Below are 23310 nucleotides of genomic sequence, written 5' to 3' on the forward strand. Positions count from 1 at the left end.
GCACCTGAGTCGTTCTGAATGTTAGCGGGACCCCGCCTTTGTCTCTCCACTTGTCCCAGTTGGGCAGGACGGTGCGGACGGCCCGATGAGGGCGTACTGCATCCTTTTCCAACAGCTGCGAGTGCCACCGCTCCCATGCTTCTAGTCTTGCTTCCTCCCGAACATCCACGGTTGGTGCCGTCGGCGTGGCCCGTCGGTCCAAGGCCGCGGCCCTCCGATGTTCGTACACCCGACGAAGGGCAAGGGCCTGTAGCTCGAATGGGGGGGACGCGGCCAGCACGGTCGCTGTCGCGTAGGACACCGTCCTGTATCCCCTCGCTGCCCGGATGGCGATCGTCCTGTGGAGCCTTCTCACCAGAGTCAGGTTACGCCGGCTCTCCGCCAGATCTTCAGCCCATACAGGTGCTCCGTAAAGGACTCGTGACCGGATCACTCCTTCGTAGAGCCTGCGGACTCCCAATCCTGCCCCGCCGATGTTAGGTAATAGGCCGCATAAGGCGTTGGCTGCGGCCGTTACTTTCGGGGCTAAGTGCTCAAAGTGTGGCTTGAACGTCCACTTACTGTCGACGATCAGGCCCAAGTACTTCATTCGGTGTCCCACAGGGACCTCTTCTCCGTCGATGACGATAGTCGACAGCTCCGCAGGCGGTGTTCTTCTGCGTCGCTAGTCGTAGAACCACAGAGCTTCCGATTTCGCCGGCGACACGCTCAAGCCGAGTCTTCGAATGGCGTGTACCGTGCATGCCACGGCGGTCTCGGTCAGTCATGCGGCGTCGTTCCACCATCGTTCGCCGGCCAGCACCAGCGTGTCATCCGCGTAGCATATCATGCCAGCCCCCGGCGGCATGGGACTTCGGAGGACCAAATCGTAGGCAGTGATCCACAATATCGGTCCGAGTACCGAGCCTTGCGGCACGCCGCGCTCCACCGGTCTTCGCTCCTTCCCGCCGTTTCTGCCTGTGTAGGTGATCCACCTATCGTTCAGATAGGCCTGAATCACCTTGACGAGGTATGGCGGGGACTCGAAATATCGCAGCGCCTCCACGATCCTGCTCCAAGGAATGCTATTAAAAGCGTTGGAGATGTCCAAGGAGACATCTACTGCTACCCCTTCTCGCACGACCATGTCCTCCGCCATGGATCTCAGCCTCTTCACCGCGTCCACGGTCGAGCGGCCTCGGCGAAATCCAAATTGGCTATCGTGCCATCCGGGAATCCGTCTCTCCATGTGTGCCTCCAGACGGGCGACTATGATCCTTTCGAAGAGTTTACCCACCTCGTCGAGAAGACATACCGGCCTGTATGCCGATGGCGCGTCCGGTTGCCGACCCTCCTTCCGTAGCAACACGAGCTTCGCCGTACGCCACGCCCGAGGATAGGCGCCCTCCTTCAGGCATCTGGAGAACAGATGCCGCAGACGGGGAGCCAGGATGTCGATCGACTCCGTCTAGACCCGGCCCGGGATCCCGTCCGGACCCGGTGCCACGTCGCGGGATGCCACCTTCTTCGCGGCTTCGAGCAACTCTTCCTCCGTCACTCGAAGTTCCTCGTTCCAATCCGTCGGCGCCGTCCCGTCGATGATGGTAGGGGCTGGTGCGGACGTCTCGTTGTTGTCCCGCCGTGGGAACAAAGTCCCGATGACGTTGTCCAGTAACTCCGGATCCATGTTTTCGGTCAGCGGGGGGGGCCGAAGGTCGCAGTTTCTTCGTCACTATGCGATAGGGCCTCCCCCACGGATCTGAATCGACCGATTCGATCAATCGATCCCAACACTGGGCCTTGGCTAGTTTGATCTCCCGTTGGAGAGCGCGTCTCGTATCTCTGTATTCTTCGTAGCAGCGAGAGATCTCCTCCTCGTCGCGCGTCCGTCTGCGGCAACGTGCCCTTAGAAATCTTCTCCGGGCCTGTATGCAACCCGCCCGCATATCGGCTATTTACGGTGTCCACCAATACACGGAACGTTCGCTTCTGTCTCCCGGGACGGAGCGCGGCATAGCGGCGTCGCATGCTGCTCTCATGTATCCGTGGAGCTCGTCCGCCTCCTCGTCGATGCTACCCAGTGTGGTGGTGGTGGTGGGGGGAGTTGAGATGTTGTCCCCCCGTGCGTCCCAGCTCCAGGCGGAGACAGTGACCGCCGCCCGCAGCATGTCCTTGTCCCTCTCCTTCAAACGCCACCTAGGTGTGGGTGGTGGTGGTCGACGGGACCGGTTCTCCTCTTGTTGTCGTCAGGCACCGCGATCGCGTGCGGCTCCCTCCCTCTCCATTTCCATCATTATATAGAGGTGGTCCGATAAGGTCTCCATTCTGTCGGCCACTCTCCATCCGTGGATCTTTCGGTAGAGCCCGGCGGTAGCCCAAGTAACGTCGACGATGGACGATCCCCTCCACGCCACGCAGGTGCTAGTTGTGCCCCTGTTCACCAGGACTAGTCCGAGAGTCGCGGCCCAGTCTGTCAGCATCCTGCCGCGGGAGCCCGTCCTGGTGTCCCCCCATTGCGACGAGCGCGCGTTGAAGTCACCGAGGACGAGCACCCGGCGGGGCAGGCATTTACGAACGCAGCCACCGACTTCGTCCGGGAAGTCCCCGAACGCGGCCACTCCGCTGTTGGGCGAGACGTAAATGCCCACTATCGCGATCCTGTTCCACTCGACGGCGACGAAGCCGTTACCGCGATCCAGCAGGGCGCCGGGCGAACACAACGCCGGCGTCCATGTTATGGCTGTTGATTCGTTCAGATCCCCGATCCAGTTGGGGGCGTCGGGGACGCGGTATGGTTCAGCCACCACAGCGAGTGCGACCCGATTCTCCCGTATAGTCTGGAGAAGCAGGTCCTGCGCCCGTCTGGCTCTTCCTATGTTACATTAGAGCAGGCGGTTGAAGTTACTCCGCCAACTCCATGGCCTCCTCCCGGCCATTCGTCACTGCTGATGGTGATTCTGCCCTGGTAGCGTTTCCGCCATAGTTCTCGTTGCCGCCGACGATGGTGGCGATAACGGCGTCGGCGGCGGCGGCAGACTGAAGAATACAGACAGACGAAACGCGCTCTCCAACGCGAGATCAAACTAGCCAAGGCCCGGTGTTGGAATCGATTGATCGAATCGGTCGATTCAGATCCGTGGGGGAGGCCCTATCGCATCGTGACGAAGAAACTGCGACCTTCGGCCCCCCCGCTGACCGAAAACATGGATCCGGCGTTACTGGACAACGTCATCGGGACTTTGTTCCCACGGCGGGACAACAACGAGACGTCCGCGCCAGCCCCTACCATCATCGACGGGACGGCGCCGACGGATTGGAACGAGGAACTTCGAGTGACGGAGGAAGAGTTGCTCGAAGCCGCGAAGAAGATGGCATCCCGCGACGTGGCACCGGGTCCGGACGGGATCCCGGGCCGAGTCTGGACGGAGTCGATCGACATCCTGGCTCCCCGTCTGCGGCACCTATTCTCCAGATGCCTGAAGGAGGGCGCCTATCCTCGGGCGTGGCGTACGGCGAAGCTCGTGTTGCTACGGAAGGAGGGTCGACCGCCGGACGCGCCATCGGCATACAGGCCGGTATGTCTTCTCGACGAGGTGGCTAAACTCTTCGAAAGGATCATAGTCGCCCGTCTGGAGGCACACATGGAGAGACGGATTCCCGGATGGCACGATAGCCAATTTGGATTTCGCCGAGGCCGCTCGACCGTGGACGCGGTGAAGAGGCTGAGATCCATGGCGGAGGACATGGTCGTGCGAGAAGGGGTAGCAGTAGCCGTCTCCTTGGACATCTCCAACGCTTTTAATAGCATTCCTTGGAGCAGGATCGTGGAGGCGCTACGATATTTCGAGTGCCCGCCATACCTCGTCAAGGTGATTCAGGCCTATCTGAACGATAGGTGGATCACCTACACAGGCAGAAACGGCGGGAAGGAGCGAAGACCGGTGGAGCGCGGCGTGCCGCAAGGCTCGGTACTCGGACCGATATTGTGGATCACTGCCTACGATTCGGTCCCCCGAAGTCCCATGCCGCCGGGGGCTGGCATGATATGCTACGCGGATGACACGCTGGTGCTGGCCGGCGAACGATGGTGGAACGACGCCGCATGCCTGACCGAGACCGCCGTGGCATGCGCGGTACACGCCATTCGAAGACTCGGCTTGAGCGTGTCGCCGGCGAAATCGGAAGCTCTGTGGTTCTACGACCAGCGACGCAGAAGAACACCGCCTGCGGAGCTGTCGACTATCGTCATCGACGGAGAAGAGGTCCCGGTGGGACACCGGATGAAGTACTTGGGCCTGATCGTCGACAGTAAGTGGACGTTCAAGCCACACTTTGAGCACTTAGCTCCGAAAGTAACGGCCGCAGCCAACGCCTTATGCGGCCTATTACCTAGCATCGGCGGGGCAGGATTGGGAGTCCGCAGGCTCTACGAAGGATTGATCCGGTCACGAGTCCTTTACGGAGCACCTGTATGGGCCGAAGATCTGGCGGCGAGCCGGCGTAACCTGACTCTGGTGAGAAGGCTCCACAGGACGATCGCCATCCGGGCAGCGAGGGGATACAGGACGGTGTCCTACGCGACAGCGACCGTGCTGGCCGCGCCCCCCCCCCCCCCCGCCCATTCGAGCTACAGGTCCTTGCCCTTCGTCGGGTGTACGAACATCGGAGGGCCGCGACCTTGGACCGACGGGCCACGCCGACGGCACCAACCGTGGACGTTCGGGAGGAAGCAAGACTAGAAGCATGGGAGCGGTGGCACTCGCAGCTGTTGGAAGAGGATGCAGTACGCCCTAATCGGGCCGTCCGCGCCGTCCTGCCCAACTGGGACAAGTGGAGAGACAAAGGCAGGGTCCCGCTAACATTCAGAACGACTCAGGTGCTCACCGGCCACGGGGTGTTCGGCGAGTACCTGCTCAAGATCCGGCGAGAGGTGACGTCCATCTGTCACCACTGTGGGGAGGAGGAGGATACGGCGCAGCACACGCTGGAGACTTGCCCGGCGTGGGAGGTACCGCGACGTGTCTTACGACTCGAGATCGGCGAGAGATTGGCCCCCGATACGCTCATCGAAGCTATGCTCAGGGGGCCCCAGGAATACACAGCCGTCCGCACCTTTTGCGAGCAAGTCATGCTCGTGAAGGAGCGAGCGAAGAGAGAAAGAGAGAAAGCCCAGCATACCAGCAGAGCGCGACATCAAGGAGTCTCCGCGCGTCACGGAGCGGCGGTGCCCCCGCCGTAAACGCGCCCAAGGAGTCATCGAGGAAGTAACAAGACCCAAGGAAAGGGGCGCTAGGGGGCGTGGTCCCCCCTGGCGGCCCCGATCTTCTGTCTAACAAGAAAGTCTTCCGCCCAGCAGGGAGATAGACGACGAGAAGCGCTTGGTAGTATTCGCAAGAGATCCTGAGCCCTCCTCGAACAGCCGTCTGGAAGACCACCGTGGAGTTTTAGTCGGTAAGAGTCCGACACTACCCATGCTGCTTGCAGCTGGGTGTCCATGAGGATTTCTCCACGTGAAAAAAAAAAAAAAAAAAAAAAAAAGGTCTTTTGCAGGTATTACGTCTTGGGCTCGCTCGAGTCTAACAACGGTATCGGCAGTCTCGTTCGAATTCCCGCAGGGAGGGCTCGCTTTTGGGAGCCTATGGGGGCTGGCAAACCCACGTTCCCGCAGCCAGGGGGACCGTCGGGACAAGCGTCCCGCTTACGTGAGTCCCTATGTACTCCGCAGGGAAGGTCGCCGTGAGTGTAAGGCGTTTAATTACAGTTACATTCTCTCTACGTGGCCTTGGGTAGTAGCGCACCCACGATCCTGATGCCAAGGGTGGGACCGTCGGGATATGTTCCCGGGTACGAAAGTACCTTGAGGCCCCCGCTTACGTGAGTCCCATCTGGAACTGCCGAGCACGGTTAGCAGGTCGCCGGCCGGCAGTGACGTGGCCGTACATCCATACGATATTCCCACCAACGACTAAGGTTGGTACCACGGGCGATCGAGTTACAGCCCGGAGGGAGTAGCGACCCCTCTGCCCAGCCAATTAATGGGAATGGACCCGTGGTGGCAGTGGTTGATGACCAAGATGCTGGCAAGAGGACCGAGTTAAGGTGATTGGCTCCACCGAATGGCCTTCGGCGGATGAGCAGCGTCCTACCTGCTCCGGAACCGTCCTGGTGAAACGGGAGGGCTTAGAATGTGCCCCGTTCGACCTGAGATGAGCGACAGCCCCTGCAGGCTTAGCTAATCCAGGGAGCAAGGTACTGGGTGCCTTGTGCGATGGTTGGGCGTTTTCTCCAACCCCTATGGTCGTAGGGGGCCCGGATTCGAGTAGTTCAATCATGAACACGTAGGAGGCAATCAGCTCCCGTGCCTTCGAATCGCTAATCGTGGAGTAACGAACAGTTTCAATCTCTCAGCGCTGTTCCAGCGCTCCTGCAGGTGAAATATTTCCATCAGGCGTAACGATCAGTGGACAATCCTGTGCGAAGTCTTCAGTTTTGAACGATATTTCCCAGCATACGTGAAGGTAAGTATCATTTTAGTGATCAAATAATTAGTAAACCGTCTCATGCGGGTCTTTCAAATGAGAGCGACATCAAGACGCGTTCGCAGACGAGTGTATCGTTAATCATTCGTATCGTCGTACGATAATTCAGTCGCATTCGTTCAGTCGTACATCGCGTCGCGGCATTCGCTTCAGTTGCTTCGTATTGCTTAATCGTCCGCAGTAAGCATTAGTAAATTTCGTTTTAATCGTCGAAGACAATTCCAAACTTTCTCATCGATTGTTCTTCGATATTTTGTTTTCGAGTTTTAACTTCGTCAATTGTTCTTCATTGCGCATTGAGTCATTACTCTCCCTCGTAAATCTGTTATTCAAGATTAATTCGACGGGGAACAAGTTACAGAACGCGGTATCGTCGATATCAGACACACGCGTACAGGTTAGACGTATCGTTATTTCTTTAACCGTTTGAGTACCAAGCAGCGTGATCGCGCTGTTTAGATTTTCTATCGAAAAGTCCCAGTACATTTGAACGCTACGGACGACTGACGGTATTTTGTATTACATTGTTATCTTAATAATTTTTATTGAACAAAATTTGAAATAATTATAAACTAATAGTACGCATATATAAAAATATAGATGTATTTCATAAGAATAACAAATATGACGAGCGCTTTTGTGCCGCTTGTTTCTTTTCGCAATCGATTAAGAAGCTATCGTGCCGTTTGGGACTTTTTTCAAAAACCCCGGGGCTCAAACGGTTGCATGATGTCAATATTATCATAAATAATTATTTTTCCTTGACGAAAGAAACTACCTCCAAGACCAAAATAATATTCCAATTTTGTACCATATAAAAAGAAAAACAGGGATTAAAACAATACTCTACGAGGCAAACTTAAATGGACAGACTGTAGACACCAGGTGGAGATACAACATGGCCCTTCCCCAAAAAGACGCAGAAGACAATCACAGAAAATGCATAAAAATATATTGGATACCGAAACCGTAATAAAAATAACAAGAAAAAGAACCACAAAATGACAACACTCAAATCTCCCTCCGTGTAAAATAATGTAAATATGGTAAACATTGTAAATAATTCTACAGGGCACCCCCTACCCCTTCCCGTAAGTTGTAAAGTAATTTAAAATGGAGAAATAAATTGTAATCGTACGTAGAAATGCGTTGTACTTCTTCTTTTATATAAATATTATCTTGCATAAAATAATACCGTGTTTTGAAAAATGAATACCAACACTCTTTGACAATTTCGAAAATCTTTATTTTAATTGCATATTTAGTCCATAATTTAATTTATAAAATTAGATTTGTAATAGAATTGCCACTCCACCAAGAATCCACTTACTAGCTCTCTCCTTAGTTCTTAAATTGAACGTCCACACGTAAGTAGGACCTCGCGATCGTGTTTTATACACAGGACATTCATACATATTCTTTAAATCTTGTTTGTCCTGTGTAATCGCCCTAATATACATAATTGGCAATAATGGAAACAATTCTTTAAATCTAGAGTCCATGATACATCCTGTTTGAACGTCCCATCGTGCACCTTCCATGTACAATCCGTTTATATACGCGCCTTCTCTTGGTGCCGATCTGTAAAGTTTTTGTGAAAAATCGATTATTACTACTCTGGAATAAAATTTATACAAATTGTAACTGAATTTCGTTAATGATGAAAACTAGCGAGTTTATGTAAATAAATGTACTCGAAATAAAATATTAAAAATATTTAAAAATGCAGTTAAGATATCTTTATTTATTAATACTTTAAAATATTAGATAATATATAGATACTCGCACATTCAGTAGCTATAAAAACTATTTGTACATCATTGTATTTATTAGAGCATTTATATAGCTACTAATTAATTAGATTCATGTATATTAAATCTAATGCCATTATTTATTGCTCCGCTTATGGGGTTACATGACTTCTAGTTCAGACAATACTTCGTTGCTCGTTTTCACTGCTATGAACTTCACTCTCCCTCACAACTTTACGTCGCGTTCTCAAAAAATTGTATCAACTTAATAATAAAATGAAATTAATAAATAACAAAAAGTGAGCATACACATACTATTTACATTATATACGAGCTATATTATATACAATACTATAAAGGAACCAATGCTCTAAGCCTGTGCCTCTTCATTCTCCCCGCTAATCTGCAGTGATCTTTGTGTCATTTAATAGTACTATATACTGTATAATATATTTTTATAATATATTTTATTTTATAATATATTTTTTTCGCCATTGTATATGTGCGATAAGTATAGTATACTTAATATTAACATCATACGGCAAGGAAAAATAAAAATAAAGAATATGTTTGAAGGAATGACGAAGTAATGTTTTTAATAATTACGTGATTTCTTCTTTGGTTTTTCTCAGTACTTCGCAATATAAACACATTTTGTCCAATGGCCATTCATTTTTGCGTGCGGTTTGTTGCATAATTGCAGTTAGAAATGATTGAGGATTGAAAAAACCACCTAGCCATACCGACGATGGTAACTGCATAATGATGCGTTATGTTATTAGAATAGATTAATTGATGAGGAGAATAAGATTGTAATAAATGGAATAATAATGTCGTAAGATTTTTTAGATTCTAATGTTAATTGGCAAAAAAGGAAAATTCTGCGTTTGGAACACGTAAACAATATGAATGACCCGTTAATATCGTCTGAAAGAAGATTCGTTAATATCTGATTTGTCATCTTCTCGAGGGTTCGAATATAGTCCAAGCAAAAGATTGTTTCCCAAGTTCAGCTAAAGAGTATAAAATACAGGATATTAAAGGCGAGTATGCGAATAAAACTGCTTGGAAATGTCAAATTTTATGATTTCTATTTTTTCTTAATGAAAGGTATTGTAATAGACTGGGGCGATGTCCTCAATTAATATGAATTTACACAAACTCAATCCAACTATTTTGGATTCAGTTCAGGCAGATTCATATTCTATTTACTACAAATTATCTATAGATTAATTATCTGAAGATGAAAACACTTTGATTCATATCAGTTCACATCTAAACTTATTTTAGTTGAATAGATTTAAGCAGTCTTTACAGCTTTTTTCTACCGGAAAGGGATACGAGTTATTAAAATTTCGCTTTTTATGGGTAGCAACAATCGTGTGCGTTGAACGAAGCTTTATTCTGTCGCTCATTCAATTTTGCTATGTTTATTTTACCAGTTTGAAATGAATTCCAGGCATCAAAATTTGCCACGGATTCAATTATCAATTTCACAAACTGAGACATTTCGATATTAATACGGCATTGTTTTATACAATAATAAAAGTTACAATAATAGTAAAAAATAAGTAAATGTTTACGTTAAAATCAGCAGTCCAATTAGATAATTCATTTATTCGATACAACATATCCGTGAACCAACTGTTTAATCCTAATTCTGAAGGGTAAGCTCTTTTTGTCCAAGACGGCGGAACAGCATCCATCATTATATAATTTTGTAGATCTTCCATCTCAGCATTAATAGTTAATTCTCCCTATCAAAAAAAACATCATTGATTAATTGTCTGGCGTTATGTTACAAAGCAGCATTTAAAGTTTGAAAATTCAAAAGATTATGTAACTTCCTTCATCAATAAATTTGAGAAGTTATAATTGTTTTCTAGAAGCAGTTACATTCAATATAAACAATTTCGAATTTAATGTCACATTTCAATAGTTTTAAGTTGATCATGTTCTAATTGATTTAATGATGATGGAAGAAGTACGGCAATATGTTCCAAGAGTTGTAACAGTAATTTGAGTCGCATAGGAGAATGTCGCTTTGTCATTGCATTCATCGTATGGTATAATTCTACAATGATTTCTTTCTTTATGATATATTTAAAAGTATTTTATATAACATACAATTTGGAAATTAGGTTCCAGAAACACATATAAGAAACATTCGGTATTTGCACAAAAGTTGGAACTCAAGTGTTGCAGTTATAGGGAGATAGGGACTGTTCTAAAAACTGAGATCTTCGATATGCTCAACGTAGATGAGGATAAGTTAGATAAGAGTTAAATAAAAAAAAGCGACAAGAGTCGAAACATTTATCATGTAAAATAAAAAAGGGGGTAGCTCAAATGAAAAGAAAAATAAAATGTAACAAAAAAACAAGAGAATTTATTTATTTCTTGTACTCTGAGTTTACACTGACTGCGATTTGGTTCTGAGCTCCAGCCGTGACTTTCCAAGATTGAAGCTCTTACAATTTGACTTTCGGTGGGATCTGTTTCTTTTTTGTTTGTCACCCCTCAATATCCCCATTAACCTGTAGGCGTACATGACCGTTGCCACGCTTCTAGAACATTCGGTGGAAGGACCGTTGGGATATCGATGACTCATTAGGCACTTCGGCGATATACATTGTCGCCAAGGCTGCCACATCTTTATCTCCATCATGGAATTTGAAGTATGCCGATCGTGACACATTCGGCAAACATCAAACCTAACCTCAACCTGATTCCAAACTTAGACCTTTAACTCAAAGATCTAAATTTTCTATTTTTGATTTGTGGCCAAAGAAATTTACTAATATACATATTTGCTTACTTTATAAGTAATGATTAAATACATGTTAATAAGTAAATATAATCCAAATTATTTGTTTGGTTTCATCTTTATCAGAAAAATCTCACAAATACGTTAGTAAAAGGATGATTTAGAAAGAGTAAAAGATAAAACAGTTTTACTTTCGATTTAGTATTTTGGTACATTGTCTCAGTGATATTCGACTTCCGGTACGTCAGGCGTCCCGCAGGGGGAACGACGACTGTGCAATTATGCATGGGATCCTTTTGTGCAATTATCAAATGTTTCCGTTTGTTCTTTCTATATGAAATGCACATACATTGCTAGCTAAAAGTTTGAAACCACTTTCTCAGTTGTATCTGTATTAAATATTTTGCTAATATCGTTATTAATTTGAAATTAACGTTATAGTTATTAATAGTAATTTATTTTCATAAATTTTTAACGAAAGAGTTTTCTAAGGTAACAGAATTGTAGTTTTTTTTTAATTCTCGTGTTTTGTAAAAGACGCAGTAATTACAATTTTTTGACTGCTAAACATATATACAGTGTGTCCGGTTTATCGTGAATGCCACGAGATGTTTCAGAAAAAATTGCACTACATAAAGGGGAACATATTATACGCTATGGTGTTTGACATTGCGGTGACCTTGAAACCTGATCTTGAACGTGACATTACAATTTTTAAATACAGAGATCTTTCTTTTATTACTCCTATACGATAAACAATATTTATACATATAGGAAAGATATAAAACGTAATAATATAAATATGCAGCATTCTTATATATATCACAATAAACAGTATAACTAAAGGTAATAAACAAACAGTATTGAGTATACAGTATGTATAACGATCGGAGCCAGAAGTAGGAATGGAAGATAACCGGAAAGGTGACTTCCCAAGAATTTGCATACTATTCGGTAATTATGTAAATTAATTTAGGGAAGAAATATTTGTGACACGTATTTTTTTCTACAATGATTAATAGTAAAACAGTTACAGGTAATTAAAAATTAGTAAGGCCGAACGTTTCCGACCACGTACCGAGTGTACCCAAAGAATGCGTGACTTCATAAGTCTGTAACGGTGCTCAAATATCAGTAAATTTTTGATTTAATTATTTTAATTAATATGTAAGTATATGGAACGAAAATATGAACTAATGAGTTTCTAATAACCTAAACTTTTGTTGTCAGTAATCTTCTTAATTATGGAAAAAGATTCAAATATCGAATTGGGCCAAATTATCTTAATTATTATATTAAATTATCAAATTATAATAAAATATATAAATATTAAATTATTAAAATTCGCACTTACTCTACAGGTCTATACAATGCGTGCACCGAAGGTAGGGGCAGAGAGAAATTTCCTCTCTGATAGAGGTTAGAAACAGACAGTGCAAGACAGAATAGATAAAATTATTTCTTAGTATATTTCTTATTACGAGCAAACAATTCTAGAAATTAGTGGGGGATAACTCTTGCCCATAAATCCGGGCACAGTGTTGGTTTGCTATCTTATATTGTTTCTGAACTGTAGTTTACCCTAGTTACATATAGCCTTCTGTATATGTCGTGCATGCGAGGGATCATGTGTGCGATTGCGTAAAATGTAAAAATGTAAAAATGCATAAATATTTGTCATTACTTTTAAGCCTAACTCTAATTCTTGCAGGGACCTTCTAAGTTCTTCACACAGTAGATTCATGCGTTCGCATTCTTGTAAAGCAACTGTGACAAATGGTGTACGATCTTCCACCTAAGAAATTTAACAAAGATTTTATTAGAGACGGAAATTGTTCCGAGATTCGACATTCTATACCCAATTTCGTCTCTCGGTTTATCTTCGATGTTAACCAGTTAACTGCGGAATTTAGTTTTCAAAATCTCTTACGGGGTACGTAATTAAAATCAAGCAATGTGGTGTAATTAACGCAGTTAATTGTTTAAATGATGCAACGATTTTGATGAGCTTAAAATGTTGTAAATATCAGTACTGAAGAATTTTTCTGTATGAATCTACACATATGTCCCCTACAACCGCTGTTTGGCCTTAGTTTTCCAAAGTTAAATATTCTATACATTGTCAATACAATAATGAGAACCTTAAATATTATCAATAATATTGATAATAAATATTGATCGTCTAAACGTTCTTTTAAAGATTTCCCGTTTCTTAATTACTAATTTCTATTTATTTTAAATTTAGATTTATTAAGTAATTCATTAAAGTTAGTAGAAGAGAGAGGCAGTGAGTACCTTGCTGTAAAGTTCTAGCATATTGAATTCTTCTGGTAGTTTGTCCAATAAGTCCTCTATTTGTCCTTTTATTTTGTCTTCTTTTGAAATATCTCCGCTTGTTGTATCGCTGGCAGTTCTTGTTAGTATACCCAATAACGTTTTAAACAGATTTTCCACAGTTTGTGTTAAAAACCCTAATAAATGTATAAAATAAATTCTTCAGTGTATTAATTTCAAGAAGAGCCTTTATGTTAAATCGAGAATTGACTAAATTGTCTATTTGGCATTATACTACGAATTCATCAATTTATGAATTCTAAGGACAAATTGGAATTTTTTTTATTGGACTATTTCGAAACTTCGTCAAAAAATGTACGTACAAAATTTCTATTCGTGCCTGTTAGATCATTATGAGAAATAAGTGCTCGTGCGTAGTATATAACAGCAAAAATTATTCAACGTATTGAAAATAAATTTCTTTATACGTATAATGCAATATAAATGGGAAAAAGACACAGCAACCATTTATTTATATATAAATATATATAAAAGATGTCGATATTATTTTCTTTTGTTTAATAGTTTAATTGTTGAACAGTTTAATCATTGTTAACGGTTAGTTCTTAAGAATTTAGTCTGAAATGCAGACGTGTCTTTCTCAGATAAAAATTAATTACATTACACAGTTATTACAACCAGAATTCTTACGTCTTCTAACTTATATTGCCTAACAGAGCCTGACAAGTGCCTCAGTATAGGTTTCAAATTTTGCAACATCTCTATCTCTGGTATACATATACATATATAAAGAGCAAAGTGCTTTTATGTTCGTTCGGTTATAACTCAAAAACTACTGCGCCGATTTAAATTAGACTCAAATCATTCGATAGAGAATATTCCAAAGATGGTTTAACCAAATTAGCACCTATTTACTATTTTAAGTTGCCAAGCAATGAAAGAGAGCACCAAAAGATTCAGAACGAATAAACTACTGCTTCACTGGTAACAGTGAAGTTGGTATGACAGTGAAAGATGACCCGAACAGATCAATCGTCATTCTTCGGCTGTATTCGGAATAAGTTCGAGCGCCGTATGCAATAAGTGGGGAGCATAAGGCTCACGTCTTACAACAAGCAAGGTAATTATTTCTCCAAACAATTATTACTCATCTTCTTTTCGTTTTGACTTATTTGTTGCAATATTAACATCAATCAGTTACTAAGGACATACATCCGGGTAAGGATCGAGTATATCAGCTAGTTATAATGCTACTGTGACATTATTCATCAATTCACGATTACTATTCTTAATCAATTTCAACTCCAAATACATAAACTTTGATTCGAATTAGCGATCTCACAACATTGATTTGTATTCATGAGTTATTCTCTAATAATATGATATGATATTATGTCAGTTTCATTAGGTTGTTTTGAAATGTTATATATATTTACCAATTTCTGCATTGGGATGAAGTCCATACAGAACAGGACTTTCAGCAGGTAAGTAGTTATCGACGTACTGATGATATGCATCATAATCACTATTTGGTGGTACCAAAAAATCTGGTGCAAGGTATAATTCACCTACGCAAAAAGTGTAAATTCATTTCTTTGTTAACTGTTTCTGTAAAAATTGTTGTAGTGCCTTCTAGCTCCATCTCGTCGTAAATTATTGAAGCTATCGATGGTGTCGAAAAATATTTCAAACAAAAGTCCAACAATTTCGAGGGGTATATAATTTGATGTAATTTTTTCACGAATGGATAACTGGAGGATTTCTGAATGATAATATTACATTTTTATATGGAATTATATATTTTTTATTTTATTATTTCACATTAATCGGTGTAGTCCTGAAAAGGCAAAGGAAATAATAGAATAAAATTCATACTCTGAAATGGCTATTTTGGAGATATTTTGATTTTGATATGTATTGCAAAGCGATATAACATCAACAATTTTGAAAATATTTGTGAACCACCGTATATTAATACTTTATGAAATTGTACAAGTGTACAAATTTGCGAAAACATGAGTCGGAGGACAATTCATATAATGTTGTTGTTTTTCCTCGGAGTATCAAGACCATTAGATTACAAGTAATGTAAGAACAAATAAACTCCGGGCAAAACAATGTCGCCGCTACATGCAACCGTCCAATCAAGATGAATTTGAATTTTCCGACTCTCCCCCGACCAGTATAAATAAACAGACGCGATCGCGAGCGACGGTACATAACGAGTACATAGTGGGTTCATATATAATACATATCGAACAGTTAACAGCATCTTGAGTATCCTCGAGTACCTAACGAGCGTCTATCAAGTCACCCGACGAGCATTTGCCAGTATTTATTCCGCGACTTTATTTTGCGATTTATACTTTGTACGAACGACTAACGTCTACGTTTGTATATTAATTTATTGTCTTAAATATATTAACGGTTACAACAACAAGTAATCTCGTCATTAATCCTCACAACCTACGTCCTCTTCGCACAAACATCTACAGATATAATGTTGTAATAATTTAAAAAACGTATTTGATATGTACTTGTACTAATTCAAGAATAATAAAAGAAGTCTTATCATTAATCTTATTTGTGTTTGATGTGAAAAAATAGAATATTTAAGGAAACATTGGTGTGTGCAAAAATGAGATTGATATAATGCGAGGTAATAGTCGTGTTATAGCAAAACATATCTTTTTCTCGATGCTTAGATTATAGATTCTTAAAGGTTGATTGTTAAGAAAAATAAAATAGATTGGGAAAATAAAAAAAAAAGCCAACACCACACGGAGTTCCCAGGCGGTCACCCATCCAAGTACTATCCGTGCCCGGCGCTGCTTAACTTTCGTGATCGGACGAGAACGAGTGCACTCAGCGCGGTATGAGCGTTGGCTGAAATAAGTAATATTTTTATTTGTCTTTGATTGTCAAATAAATAGAATATTTAAAGAAACATAAGTGTGTGCAAAAATCATTAATCTTTTTATTAGAGTTTATAAACTTCTATAAAGTGAAAGATTTACTTTTCAAATAAAAAATAAATTGAAATTGTATTATTACCTTGAAAAATCGCTTATGTTATAATAATCATCCAAAGTAATATGTAGCGGCATTCGACGGCAAAGAACTTTCCAACGGTTTCATCGGTACATAGTATACCACATAGACTGTTTACGAGAGACCGACAAAACATAAGCAAGGTCACGACGAAGGGTAAGCGTCGACAGGCCTAATGAGCTATCGATATCCCTACGGTCCTTTCGCCAAACACGAAAGAAAGCGTGCGTGACCACGGTCGCGAAAGTCTAACGAACGCGTGCGTAGTAGGGATATTGAGAGGTGATAAAAAGAAATGAAATGAATTGAGAGATGAGTGGTGACCAAGAAGCGTGATTGCAGTCGAAATCGAGAAACGTGAGTAAATTATTATCCGCTCAAGTCGCGAGTTGAGACTTGTAACAAAGTCGTTAAGCGAGAATACATATACTGTTAAACAAAACGCCGAGTATTTCTTTAGCACTCTACACGTACTACCAACACCTTATATATACAAAATAAGAGAAGGAAACGAATACTAATCATTAAATAGTAAAGAATTACTGATATAAAGCATATTTCGTTTCAATATTAAAAAGTTTTGATTATTATAAGAAGAGACCAATAAAGTATTTACAAACTTAAAGTTTTATAGAAAAATTGTACTTAAAAATAGATTTAATAAATCGAATACATTGGAAATATTATTGTGAATTATCATATATACCTTCGACTAATTCCGTTTTCAAATATTCTACTAAATATGTCTTGCATAGTCTTCTATCCCAATCATCTGTTATGTGACCTCCATACATTATTTCTCCAAATAAGTAACGAAGATCCTCCCAAGGTACTTTGATACTATTTTCCAGGTAATTAAATAATACAGATACGCTGATTGTTAGATCACCGAAGTTGAATGGGTAGGACTGACGCAAAAAAAAAATTTTTTTTGAACATACATAATTTACAAGCTTGTTATAATTTTATAAATTTGTTTAAACATATTTTGAATGAGAATAAACCACATTTTACTAAACAGAAAATTATTCTACGGAAAGCGTTATTTGAAAAAATTACAGAAAATCATTGCTGATACCGTATCTAATTATATTAATAATTACTTATCTCTGAACATTATACATAAATTTCATATATACATATATATATGTCGGGTTGACGTTAAGATTAGAGTTAGGGTTAAGGGCGTGAAACGAATCCCCATTGGCATTACATGTGGTCATTATGCAATAGAGGAGATATTTACTAGTGCAAATATGATTATGATAGAATTTGACAAGTAATCGCGATAATTAGATACTCGAGAAGCTAATGACAATGATCCTAGGCTCAATAACGAATCCGCGGTCAACGGGATAACGAACTCTACTCTTCTTTAGCGTATAAGTTGTACTCAATGTTAATGAATGGAGCAATCACCACGTAAAAGAAAGATACTTCAATCGTCGATGAGATCGAACAAGAGAGCGCCCCTCCGGCACGGTGACGCTGTCGAGGAGAACTATATCGTGTGTCTGAGGACACGAGATCATCGGATTCGTGGAGAAAAGTCTTCGTTCGGAAAGTGAGGGAAATTGACGCTACTGTTAATTGGTCAATTTCCATGTTGGTTGCTAGGGAAGGGTGCTAGCCGCCCTTAAGGGAAAGTTGCTAGCGGAAAGCGTCGTTCGTGAGAAAAATAGATTTCTCCTATTTTCCCGTAGTTGGAACGAGGACTGTTTGTCCGTTTGAAGGACTTTAGTTAAATAAATCTTAAGATTTATAGCGGGTCCTCGGGCTAGCTGAACATGTTCTGTGGAGATGCATCGACATCTGGCAATCATCTTACCCGAAGAATAGAGTCTGCGTGTGGCGAGCCACGGCACAGAAACCGTTGGAATGTTTACTGTCGCGTGCCGCCACAACTATTTCTTTTAAGGAGAGCTATAGAATTACTCCATGCCTTTGTTAGACAAAAGGTTCGTCCCTTGACCGCGGCTACGTTCGGCGACCGGTTGTCGCCTCGAGCCCAAGCTCACTATCATAAATCTCAAATAAATACAGTCAGATCGAATAACAACAATTTCTTAATACGACTATGGTGGAATCTGGATTACAGTATTGAGGGATCTTCCCAAAGTTCCAAAGGGAAGGTTCCGGTGTTCTTTTATCTCCGACATATATAATATACATACATATGTATACAATACATGTACACTATACATACATTAATTGTATATATATGTATGTAAATGTAATTTTTTAACGACGATTAACAACATAGTAACAGAGAAATTTGTTTAATTGCTATTTGTGCTTGGGTACGTTCTAAATTATTTAATAATTTATTATTAAAACATATATTGACTAAAAAAAGGCAATTATTAAAGAATATAATGTACGAACTTTGCTAATATCATCACTAATAAAAAGTAATGCTTTATCTTATTAGTAGCTTTTCCTAATTTGATTGCAGGTTACAAGGAAGACAGTTATAGTATGTTTTAAACTATTAGGTCATCCCATAAGTTTGTGCCGACTTTTGTGTATACATTTCATGTGTCGATTTATAAACATACGGCGATGAGGGACCAATGCACTTGAAAAATGGGAAAAAGTTGTACAACGAGAGGGGGATTACATTTTTTCATGAAACTGAAAGGTATGTAAACAATCTTAACATATATAACCGCTCGAAAAACGGAACGAACTTATGGGACGACATAATATATCACATTTGCGAGATATATTCGAAATATGTCTTATAATTAATAAAAAATCTGTTAAAGAGTATTAATTTGAAGTTATTACATTACACAAGATAACGTAAATATTGTTTTCTGCTTTCTCTCATTGTTTCAACAGTTACAAATCTTCGATCCATAATTTCTAATTTAACGTCATGATCCATTAAGATTTAACGTCACTTACCCTATTCCATCCTTGCGCCCCAAATTTTCTACGTTCTGCAAGTACAGCGTGGTAATAACAAAGTGCAAATAATATTGCTTTGAATTCGGTTTCCTTGCTGCAGGACTCCAAAGTTTCCTGGGTAAAGTTATCCAACGCTTTGTGAATATTCGCTTGAATTCCAGATGGTGGTTCGTTCGTAATCTTTATGGCTGATTCTAGTATACCCTGTGTACAATTTAACGTACCTTACATTTAGTAATTATCTATCTATATTATTGGCTAAAGTATCACGTGTATAGTAAATTAGGGACTATAATAGGGACCTCAGAATTTTCTTAGATTTTTTAAAGCAAAAAGACAATAAGAAATTAGGCCATTTAACGAAAGACCTGTAATGCCTACCGCGTTAGTGAAAAATCATATTACCGACGGAGGGTTAAAGAATATAATTAGCACATGTTAACTTAATTAAAAGTGCATATTTTCTTTTGCTTTTTCAAATTGTACAATTGTTTATTACCTGAGGTATTATTGATTCATGAGGATCAGGACTGGGTTCCGCACTAATGAACAAACGATAATCATCATGTGGATTCTCCGAGCACTGTTCCATCTTTTTTTCCAATGTAGGCAACCATTTCCTCACTAAATGGACATTTTGCAAAATTACCCAGTGGCCTTCGTTCGCGGAAAGTTCTATGGCTTCTTCCGCTATGGGTTCTTGACCTTGACCCAGTGATACATTATGGAAATTTCTCCCTCCAAAAGTGAAACCCAATTGCATTCCCAGTTTTTCGACGTCCTGAATTTTTATCGTTGTCGTTATTGTACATACATATTCCATGTGATTACGTTGATTTTCATAACATGTTTTTGTATAATTCATTAGGTATCGATAATTCTTAATTTTAATTGTCTTCGATTCAGGTTATAAACTGGTAAACGAAAGATATGTTATCGACAGCAACAGAGTATAGGAAATGAGAAGAGTAAGAAGATATTACAATTATATTGCATTAAAGAAAAATTATTAAATGTTGCGAAGTTTGATTGTAGCTTATTGATTGATTCCTCAGGGTATGCAAGAATTATATCTCATGACTTTGGTAGCTGATCCTACACCTTTGGATCGGTGGAATTTCAAAGCTAAATTTTTTGCATTGCATTGTTTAATGCTCGTTACGAGGAATAAATATCTGTAAGGAACCATGGGTCGCAAATGAACCGTTTTTTGGAAAATGACCTTAAAATACCTTAAAAACTAAGTAATGACATATTAATGAACAAACAAAAAGCTGTTCCTTTGAATGTACGATAACCTACGCTAAATAGAATGAAGCATCTAGCTTCATCATTTCAAACTATTACAAAATTACTTACCTTATGGAGAAATCTTTCGTATAAAAATCGAATAGCGTTGAAGAGAATATAATTCGGTACGTGGAATTGCAGAAACGTTAACTACTTTTCGATTTCGATATTTTTGAATGTATTGTAAAAATCGATATTTCAAATAATCTTTTCCTATATGAAAAGAGAATTCGCTTAATTTCCGTGATATTCGCGAAAAACTACCGATATCACTACAGTGAATTCTGCATCTGCAGTCGTGCTACCGTGACAGCGTATGCATTAGTTTAGTTACCGATTGCCGGTCACTTATCGTCTGTTTGACAACGAGAGTCGGGCGAGTTTAAAGGCTTCGTGCACAACGTACACATGCGAGGTTGCAAGAGTCTGTTATAACTGATAACTTATAACTCAATTAAAAGTGAATATCATCAGTGTATTAGGTTCAAATATTAAATAATTAAATAACTGTTAATAAACAGAAGATAAGCGACCGGCGACTGGTAACCAGACAGACGCATGGGCTGTCACTGTTGAACATCTATAGGCAGAAAAACACTATGATTGAGCCGGTAGTTTCTTGCCAATATATTGAAAACTAAACGAGTTCACTCCTTATATACAGTATAGTATATAGGTAAAAGTTGTGCAAAATATTTCTACAACATATCAAAAAATCATAAAATTCGGGGGTCGATAACGTTTCTACAGTTTCACCCTATATACCGTTATATATTGCATACAATATTATGCATTATATATATTATTATTATTACAAGTTAATAGTGTTACACACTAGATAAATAAATAAATAAATAAATAAAATATTTTCAGTAAGGACTCCTGTTATTCTAACAGCAAAATGACTTTCAGTCGCGCGCGACTACTTTGCACGTGTGCATAGCACGTATAGATATATGTATGCCTTCCATATTCTTTGTAGTCACAGAGTCGTGTCTTAACTTCGCGGTTGCGCGCGTCTGGTCGCGAATGGGAAGAAGAATAAAGCGTAGACTTCGTTTAAAGGACCTAGCTACGGAGTGGGGAAAGTAGCGATGCCTTTTAGTAAGCAGATTGTAAGGAACCGTACGATACTTAGCCCAGAACCTTGGTGACCCGAAGTACTTAACAAAAAAGAACACAAAAGAAAAAAAAAATTTTCTTTTCTTTTCCTGCGATAAATTTAAACAGCTGATCCATACGAATCTTGATAAACTTTTGGAAACTATCCTGATAAACTATAAACAAACTACTGGATTTTTGTTTCGATTGATAATACAATACTATATGATTATTAATAACTAATAAGCCGATGTGATATTATTTAAATAAAAAAGAAAATTAACAGAGCTGTTATGCATAAAAAATGTTTAGGTGTTGAAATGTTAGGTGAAATGTATAGGTATTGAATAAATTTCTTACCTTCAACGGATCAACGCCTGGAGAGAGAATGAAAAATATAGGCGTGATTGAACTGGTTTCTTCAAAGGATTTATGAAAAGGTGGTGATCTGGATTCAACAAATTTTGAACCAAGCTTTTCTTCTACGAAGCACCTAAATAAAGTAGTGAGATACAATATTTTAAACAATTTGAGGAAAAAGGAAATATAATTTAACTTAAAGTAATACCAGGTAGTATAGTATACTGGGTGTTACTGATATTTTTAATGCTCTTTTTTATAAATAACAGATTTGTAAGATAAAAAAGAAAAATAATTATTTCTTATACATGCTACGATAGGGTGAATAGATTTTTGAAATGTTATTGTTTCTACGAAAGATTATGTATGTTTGCAAACATAGAGAGACGAGTGTCGACTCCTGATAGCCAGCGTTAAGCATTATTTGTTATCAAGCGATGTCAATCCTTAAATGTTATCAATCGTTATCTGTTGTTAATCGTTATTTGTTGTTAGTTGCCAAAAGTAATAAACGTTATTGTTACAAATCAGGAGTATTTCTTGTGTGCTCAATCACGACATATACCACCTTAATAATAATTCTGTTTAGCTGTTCTCGACCTATGTGTTCGTTTTGTGTGTGTTTTGGAAAAGTGGGTGCTGCTAATGTCTAATTTTTCCGTTGTTTTAGATATTACGAAGTTTATGTGACATCAGAGACCATCGCACCGCTTCAGAGACCAGGTCACACACCGCGGGCAAGATGACTGCCAGATGTCTACACATACTTACTGGGTACCTTCGATAGGCTTAGGGACCCACCATAAATCTGGCCATTTTCATAGTTAAGGTCCTTTAGACCAAGCAAGGATCATTCCTTTCAAGTGTCCTTTACATTTATTGTTTACCACGGCTAGATACGGGAAACTTGGTTTTTCTGACGTTCTGTACCTTCCTTTATCAACTTTCTCTTGTCCCTTAAATTTAAGGCTTACGTTTTAAAGACAAGAAGGTTTTGCCGTAACGGAACTTTATGTTTCTTTTCTATCGAACTTTATTAAATAACACAACTTTATAAGCGCAGTTTTCGCGACTGATCTGAGATGTTGACTGATGAGAGTTTGTAGTTTCAGTCCCGAGCTGTTCTCGTATCATCACGGACGAAAGGTCGGTGTGGGTGTACCCTTGGAAAAATGAGGGTAACGATCCGCGATGCCAATTGGTTATAGCCCACGTTAATAAATGAAAAGTGGTGGAGGAATCCTCCTACCAACATGGGCCCTAG

At 40.7% G+C, this 23310-nt stretch overlaps 1 protein-coding gene, 1 long non-coding RNA gene and 1 other non-coding gene across 3 annotated transcripts in view; 1 reads left to right on the forward strand and 2 right to left on the reverse strand.

Moving 5' to 3' along the window:
* Window positions 1-7742: 7742 nt before the first annotated feature.
* Window positions 7743-23310, reverse strand: part of LOC100648037 (dynein beta chain, ciliary) — a 54949-nt gene continuing 39381 nt past the window's right edge. Inside the window, exons 19-28 of the mRNA XM_048413912.1 lie at window positions 22047-22179; window positions 19795-20076; window positions 19293-19499; window positions 17089-17290; window positions 14768-14899; window positions 13332-13507; window positions 12721-12831; window positions 9853-10026; window positions 8876-9024; window positions 7743-8099 (exon numbers count right to left, since the gene is read on the reverse strand). Of these exons, the coding sequence (XP_048269869.1) occupies window positions 7805-8099; window positions 8876-9024; window positions 9853-10026; window positions 12721-12831; window positions 13332-13507; window positions 14768-14899; window positions 17089-17290; window positions 19293-19499; window positions 19795-20076; window positions 22047-22179 (1861 nt within the window). The 3' untranslated portion in view covers window positions 7743-7804. The remainder of the gene's footprint in view (window positions 8100-8875; window positions 9025-9852; window positions 10027-12720; window positions 12832-13331; window positions 13508-14767; window positions 14900-17088; window positions 17291-19292; window positions 19500-19794; window positions 20077-22046; window positions 22180-23310) is intronic.
* On the forward strand, window positions 14093-16080 carry LOC125386798. The gene is made up of 2 exons (XR_007227198.1): window positions 14093-14815; window positions 14958-16080. It is a non-coding gene; the product is annotated as an uncharacterized LOC125386798 (long non-coding RNA).
* On the reverse strand, window positions 16100-16218 carry LOC125386844. The gene has a single exon (XR_007227283.1). It is a non-coding gene; the product is annotated as a 5S ribosomal RNA (ribosomal RNA).

This window comes from Bombus terrestris, chromosome 17 (genome assembly GCF_910591885.1).
Source record: "Bombus terrestris chromosome 17, iyBomTerr1.2, whole genome shotgun sequence".
Taxonomy (NCBI): Eukaryota; Metazoa; Arthropoda; class Insecta; order Hymenoptera; family Apidae; genus Bombus; species Bombus terrestris.